The following is an 8,060-nucleotide window of genomic DNA, read 5'->3' on the forward strand; positions in this document are numbered from 1 at the left end:
AAGAACTGTTTAGTGTAATTGATCAATTACCACAAAACAAAGCAGCGGGTCCTGGATTACTTACTACATGGTCTTTCAAGTGTAGCAAAATGTTTATTGGAACACATCTACAGTTTGCAATAAACGAATGCATATCAAAAAATGTTTTTCCCGATGTACTTAAAAAAGCATATGTAACTCCAATTTACAGAAAAGGTGATCCACTGGAAGCAGAAAACTACCGACCAATTTCAGTTACACCGACTCTTGCAAAAATTTTTGAAAGACTTCTGCTCCAACAAATGCTAGAACATGCTGAAAAGTATGAAATAATAAAAAAAATCAGATTGGGTTTCTGAAAAAAAAAATCTTCGAATGATACAGTAATATCGTTGACAGAATCAGTGAACTTTTTGTTGGAAGAAAACGAAACCTTTGTTACTATATTCTTGGATTTGGCCAAAGCTTTTAACTCAATATCTCGCAAAATTTTTCTCGAAAAATTGCAAATTATGGATTTAGTACGGAATCAATTGCAATGCTAGAATCGTTTTTATCTAACAGAAAACAATGCGTAAACAACGGCTTTGAATATTCGAACTGGTTGACAATCAATCACTGAATACCTCAAGGAACAGTTCTCGGAACTTTAATTTTTATAGGGTATATCAACGATTTCCCAGAAAAAATGAAAAAAAAAGAGAGGATGTTTTACAGTTTGCAGATGATACATGCATTATTTGTCATCCCAAATCCGATGAACATCTTTTATGCGAAATTAACAGTGTATTTGAAATTACTCACATTTATATGAGGCAAAATATGCTAACTTTAAACCGAGATAAAACAGAAATTGTAGTTTTTCAAAAAATGGTGAATCAAAAATTGAACAATTTCATTATAATGGAATTTTCATAGAGCCAAAAACAAGTTGTCCTTATTTAGGTATAATGATTGATAACAATCTAAATTTTGATATTCAGCTAAACAAAACGTTAACAAAAATGGCAAATGCTATTAGGTCAATTTACTTAGTAAGACATTTTCTACCATTAAAAGCAAGAATCGGGCTTTTTAAATCACTTGTTCTGTCTCATCTCAATTTCAGTGCCATTTTTTTCAATCGTTGTCGGTTATGTCACTTCAGAGAGTTAATAGAAAAATAAGTTGGGGAATAAAGGTTTGCCACCTGCGCAAAAAGTTTGACAGTGCAAGAGATCTATTATTGAAAGACAAAATTTTACCAGCAGAGCTTTTCATTAAAAACGTTTGTCTTAAATTTTTTGACCTCCTCTCACAATATAAAGAGAGCAGTCGAGAAACCAAAAACTCCTCATTTTTGAAAAGTTCGAATTGACCAAAAATTCTAGAACTCTCCAGTACTTTTGCAAAGAGTAAGTGCCAATCCAAATGGAGTGACAGGTCACTGATTAGAAATTTGTCTAGGAAGTGGAATAATTTGCCAATTGAAACAGAAAAGAGAAAACTAAAAATAAATTTACGGAAAAATTAAGCAGCGAAATGGTCAAACTGCATGAACGTGTTCCAATAGATAGACAAGTAAGAGGCTTTAGAAATTTGTTCTACTGAAGTATAAAGACCAAACTATTCATATATTTAAGAGGCGATTTTGAAAATGTAAATATTTAACCAAACGTTTTTGTTGTGGTTATAACTTTTTGTGGTTATTTACATTTTTGAAGATTTAAAAAATTAAAGTCAAAGAAATTGTTCGCCATTTTTTCACTTAAAATTTGAGTAACGGTCTATTATAATATTTATTAACGTAATTTGAACCCTGTAGTAAACTTAGCACATTTAAGTCCATTATGCCCCTTCCTGCGCTCTAAATCAGGTTGCAATAGAATCGTGCCGCGCCATTCGTTCTACCGTCCGTCAATTCGTACGACGGCAATGGGATATGTTTGCAATAATTAGACACTGTTTTGGATAAAAGTTGAGGACATATTTTCGGGGAAAGTGTTCGTTTTGTTTTTTTTCCTTTCCAACACTGTTTTCCTGTTATTAGAGCTGTTTGAGGCAATACGTTTGGAGTTTGAGTGCCAAGCGAGATATCTTAACCGGAGTAATATCGTAAACTTTAAATATTTATATAGAAAATACATATAGCATTTATATTACTCCTGTTTGTATTCTTTAATGCGATTCGTCGTCTAACTGATATTTGTTTGACCGTTTTTTGATCAACACATTTGATCAACACGCTGATCAACACATTTTGCTGACTTTTTGAAGTGGAAAAAAACCCGAGGGCATTAAGTTTCTCCAGCAATTCCTTTCTCTCAGACTCTTACTTGTCTCTTAAGTTTACGCTTCACCGGAACTGCTGAGGAGAATAAAATGCACATTTATGGTGTGAAGAGCTATTATCGAACTTTGTAGATTTCAGTTTTACATCAATAATATGAATCCTACCAGTAATATTAATTCAGTGCATATCAAAGTAATATTCATGGATCAAAGTGAAGCGTACGAAATGGTAGAAATTCATCTCGAAGATTTTTTATTGATCCATTGTTTCTAGATGACTTAATGCTGTATGGAAATTAACCTGCTTCTTTTTGCCGCAGCCAGAACGTTGGCCGATGAAAGAGAAGAGGTTCGACTCAAAGTACCACTAGGGGAGAAGCTAAATGGACGTCACATTGCGGAATTAATTTATGAGCAGTACCCTTGCTTGTTACCCCTTAAAGGAAAGTGTATGTTAACTCTTGATTTAAATTATATAGAGAACCTCGATTCGCCACTTGAATTGTCTCCTGAATCTGAACTCGCGTTTATCCCTCCAGTTAGTGGCGGCTGACACCTGTTAGTATTCGTCCATAAAGATGCCACCACTACCACCTGGACCCGAATTTGTGCTCCGCAAAAGTTGGAGCTTTGAAAGTGCCATCAACCACATATCATTTTTCTCTCATCCCGTAGACGGTGATTGCCTAGCTTTATCAGATCAGTCTGGTAAAGTTGATTTCTGGGAAATTGAAAGGCAACGAAGGTCAATCCGAACCGTGGACGTTGTCGAAAGCAGTAACAATTTGCTTAAAAAGAACCTGCGAGGTATTGTCTGGACGGAAGTGACACGATCATCCGAATCAAATTCATTATCATTAATTTGTTCGCAGTGTCGAGATGGTGGTGTGTATATTTTTCGAATGTTTCTGGAGCATTCTTTAGAACAAGAGAAAAGCGTGGTTTTCTCCAAGCGACTAGAAACTGGTTTTACAGCTTTCTGCAAGTGTGATTTGTTACTTAAAGAAGATTTGTGTATGCTAGTGTCTCCCGTTGATAAGAATAGTGAATACTTTTTTCGTGTCTTCCATTTGGATACTAATTTATTCGACAGTGCGACAGCATTTGAAACTAAAAATGAAATTCAATGCTGTAAAAACTATGGGTTGCCAATGGCAGTGATTATCATGAGCAATACATCGAAAACAAGGTACCTTTTTCAAACTGATTGCAATTGGTTTTTCAATTGAGCTGCATTATTTCTATAAACATTTTCGATCTTAAAGTAATCGAATGGTTATGACCGCTATAAAAATAGAGCGGATGTAATTTCAATTTCATTACAACCTATTTCAGTTTAATTTTCTGCTTCATAAATGCTAAGACATATTTGCAGCTTCGGGCAAAATTTGGTCGGACTTGTTTAGAGAAAGAGTAATTTTCCTCCTGCAATTCTGGTTATTTTTTGTTCCCATCCACATTATAGAGGGAGCTATATGCTCAGCTGTTTTTTTGTTCAGTCGATTTTGGCTGATCGAGGTATATGAAGTAAAAAGACGAAAAGTGATATCATCAGAAAGTCCTTCTACAGTAGAATATTTTTATCCGACAATTTTCTCAGTTTCGTTTTGTTCTCGAGGAGTTATCGAGGAGATAAATTTTTGTGACCATTGGCACTGCTTAGACTAATTTTGTTGATTTTTTGCTCACTATTGCTATTTTTGCTCATTGGGAATTGCTCATCAGGCTTATTAATTGCTCTTGAACGAAGTTCATAGCAATTATTGTAAACGTGTCTGTCTTTTTTTATGCAAAATTTTCGCTTGACAATTTTTTAACTTTTCGAGTGACTTTTACGCCCTTGACTTTTTGCGTTTTGCGCGATCTAAAATTCTCTCTCAATCAGAATTTCAAGCAGCTGAATTCAATTGGCGGCAATTTATTACTAAAAGTCAACTGAAAAGTGCGCCGAAACTGGTGCCAATTTTCACTTTAAATCTTCATAGTGGTATATGTTAACCTCTAATGTGGTTATTTGAAGCCCACTTATGAATTTCTTAGTCCCATTTAGGCTTGCCAAATTAATCGATTAATTTTTGGATAATTTTCTTAATGTTTTTTTTTACGAATATTTTATTAAATCCAAATTTGTAAAAAAAAAATTAACAATTTTTTTTGAAAATCATCTTTTTTAATAATCAACTTTTTTGAACTAATATTTTGCATTTAAGCTAATTATTAACTGTTGCTAGTGCTTTGTATTGAATTAATAAGTTTTTTGGGGCAAAATTTCGCTAATGCTGGTCGAAAAATGTTTATCAAAATTAAAAAACGTCAAGCGAACTCACAATTACGGCTAAATTAAACCTAGTAAAGAGTACGCTTATTCCGATTGTCAATTAGGCGTCCAATTTTTACACGCCTTCAAAAACAGACCTTCGGAATTTAGAAACTTTCCATAGAAAATTTACGAAATGGATAATTTAAGGTATAAAGAAGGGCTAATATATCTCTATGTTCTACCTCTTCGCTTTTTGTTAATGCTATCCGATATTCTCTTATCAAAAATGTTAATAGGCAGGTACAATATTGTTTATTAATAGCCGCACAGCGATAGCTGGGGCTATTATTGGGCTTCTCTTGGTTTTTTTATTTCGTCGTCGCGATTTTTGTTACGACCATATAACGTCACAACCGCTTCAAATTTGATTTTTGTTCATTCGTTCATGCAATTTTAACTGAAGTGCGTGTGTGACGTCATTTTTTGCTCTTAGTGCAGCGAGTTTTTGTGTTGATTTGCGTGATTAAATTTTTGGTCACACTTGACTTGCCTTACTCACAAAAATGACTTCCTCACTTTTGAAATTGACTTTTATTTACTTTAATTCAAAGAGATAAGGTCAAATGGGTGCGTGTCTCTCTAAATGAAAGTTATTAGAGAGCAGCTATTAGAGGCAGCAAAAACTTATTCAGACTTTTAATCAATATATAACATATCAGCCTTCAATGAAAAGACGAATTTTTTTGGTCTGTCTTTTTAAATTTTTTTAGACCGCAGATTACGAAGCTATTGCGGCTATTTTCTGCCAATTTGCCAGCTATGTTACTGATTGCTTAGAAATTTCGATATCATACAGAAGGTCAAGCAATTCCTTTCTGCGGAAATTAAAGCGGGAGGTTGAGCGTCCGAATTTTTCCTCGGGAGAGTTTATCGATCAAATCTGCTTGAAACTTTCGTAATACTATATGATCCCGCAGAACTGTGGAATGTTGCAGACGAATTTTGTTAAATTAAATATAGTTTCATCTTTTTGGGCTGTTCTGCGCTTTTAGTACACCACAAAATTGTGCTATTTTTCAAAAAAATTTTGTACAGATTTTACACAGTGCTTTTTGGCAACTTTCTCGCTCATTACAATTTGTCTTTTATTTGCCTCTGGCTATTTCTTTTTCAAATGGCTCTCAATGTTGACGCTCAGGATGATAATTGTTTAGGTAGGACTGCTACCCATAAGTTTTCTATAAAATTACCTTTTGTTCTTTTTCAGCTGTCGAAACATTTGAACCTTGGTTATTGTTGATGAGCACGATATAGATGTTAGCTCCACAACTCATATGTTTATTGTCTATGCAAGTTAGAAGTTTAACTATGAGATACAGGTGACATCTTATTCATTAACTTTAAGAATGGATAAATTAGCTCTATACCTTTTTCACTTGCCTTTAAATGTAAATAAAGTTCATAGTACCATTGTTCCTTACTTTCAGATAAAAAACTAGTAAACATACTGCTCTAATGTCCAAGCTGAATGTTTGCGAACGCGGAAAGAACACTAACTTTGTCGTGTTTTTGGAGTAAACGTTTAGTTGATAATTTTTTCGGATTAGAATAGACTAATGAGTTGTTTTTTGTATGAGTGCAAAGTATATTCATTAGTTAGTTGTCTCTGTTGAAATTAGGGACAAATTACTGTTCTGAAAGTTTACAATTTCTTAGGCCATTTTAATTCCTTATCGGACGTTTTCCCACAATTTTATGCTACTGCTTATTAAATTGCCTTTGTTTTGACCGCAGGTTAATTTTTTTGTTAACTTGAAAAGATGACGTTTTCGGCAGTTTTGTGCCAACTTTAAGATAAACTGAGCTTTTTTAAAAAAAGTTATTAATTTTTTGGCCGATTTTACTTTGTTTTAACAAAAAGAGAATATCATTACACGTGAATTTTAGTTTAAGTCCCAAGGTGTCACTTCGAATATCTTTTGACGTTGAAATATATTAAATTTAATTATACATAACCATTTTCTGCTTAAATTTTACCTTAACTTTAAGGAAAACCAGTTTGGCTGCAAGCGAATATTTCAACTCAATTAATTATCTTGTTTAGAAGTTGTTTCATGCTTTACAGGACCTTGTGTTTCATATCATTGGAGATAACTTTTTCAAATGACTTTCTAACAAATGACTACAAACAACTATTCAATGCATGCAATATTTTTTGGAAGGCGTGGGTTAGTGTGCGTATTATCTAATATCTCACAGCTTGGCTAAGTTGTTTTTTTAAGTCTGGTTTTTTCACTGGCTTTCTGTCCTCAAGAGGAAACCCTTTTTTATCCAGAAAAGTGTGCTATTTTAGCATACGTTTTCATTACAAAATTCTCCGCTGCTCAATTGAAATCAAGTGAATGCTCAGATGTCTTTAATTTGAAAATTTCTACAACATTCCGGCGCTCCACAAATTAATGGTACTGCTAAAATCTTAGCTCAGTGAGACATCTAGTGCTTCACCTGCCATCGGTTGATTACATTCTTAATTTTTTATCATCGAGAAGTTCCTTGAACAATTTATATCTTCACTATTTGTCGTTGACAAAGACCAGGCTTGTATAGTGTTTTTTGTAACTATTTTTTCTGAAAACTTAACTGGTCAGATATATATTTAGGTTACTAGCGGCCTTCGAAATTGGTTGCATCGTTCTTTACTCAGTGGAAACGCAGGAAGCCTTGGCAGAATGCAATTTCCAAATGGACAGAAATACTGCGTACACATTGACATGCATTGCCGCTAATCACGATTGCACTAAAGTTGCCGTGGGCTCAGTTGAACGTAAAATATCGACAGTAGATATTACATCCGCAGATTCAGTTACAAAAATGGAATTTTCAAAAACTGTTGAAGTGACAAATCCTGGCTTAAGTTGCCTTCAGTTTAGACCAGATGATGGGTTATTGTTAGTGTCGGCAGGATGGGATTCCAGAATTCGATACTTTTCTGCAAAGGGGCTGAAACAGTTGGCGGTGCTGACATATCATACGTCAACTATTGTGGCCCTGAAGTTTGTTGGGAAGAGATTGTTTTCGGCATGTAAAGATGGCAAAGTTGCATGTTGGAATTTATATGCGGGCGAATAATAACCACTGGAGTCTTTTTTAATAAACTTGAATACATGATCCTGAGAATTATATTCCGAGATGTTAATGCGTTCTATTTGTGACGTTTCTTTTAATTTAAATGAATGTAATGAAATTGTTATTCTTGACCAGAAAATTGACAGTGTTCTCAGTTTTTTTTATTATGTAGCTGCATTAGCCATGCTTAGCTTTTCTAACGGTTTGTGATTGCATGTTCACTTGTTTAAGTTTAAACTAAAGGAAGTGATAACTTCAACTGAAAACTTCAATGAGCATGGGATATTAGGTGAAAACTCGTCGAAATCATTTTGTGTTCATAAAATAAAATTTTGCAACCCTGAACAAACTGTGAAACGCTTTGAAGCAGTTCTTGTAGCTCAGTGAAAAATCATGTTGTAATTGTTTTCAGTTCAGGTGCTTG

The 8,060-nt window shown here is 34.1% G+C and overlaps 1 protein-coding gene across 1 annotated transcript; it reads left to right on the top strand.

Annotated features, from left to right (window-relative positions):
* Nucleotides 1-1,400: 1,400 nt before the first annotated feature.
* Nucleotides 1,401-7,791, top strand: LOC142339901 (guanine nucleotide-binding protein subunit beta-like protein 1). Its single transcript, XM_075390255.1, has 3 exons — nt 1,401-1,539; nt 2,307-3,439; nt 7,171-7,791. The coding sequence occupies exons 2-3, from the start codon at nt 2,829-2,831 to the stop codon at nt 7,637-7,639; spliced, it is 1,080 nt and encodes a 359-aa protein (XP_075246370.1). The 5' UTR covers nt 1,401-1,539; nt 2,307-2,828; the 3' UTR covers nt 7,640-7,791.
* Nucleotides 7,792-8,060: the final 269 nt, after the last annotated feature.

This window comes from Convolutriloba macropyga, chromosome 5 (assembly GCF_964194025.1).
Source record: "Convolutriloba macropyga chromosome 5, txConMacr16.3, whole genome shotgun sequence".
NCBI classification, from domain to species: Eukaryota; Metazoa; Xenacoelomorpha; order Acoela; family Convolutidae; genus Convolutriloba; species Convolutriloba macropyga.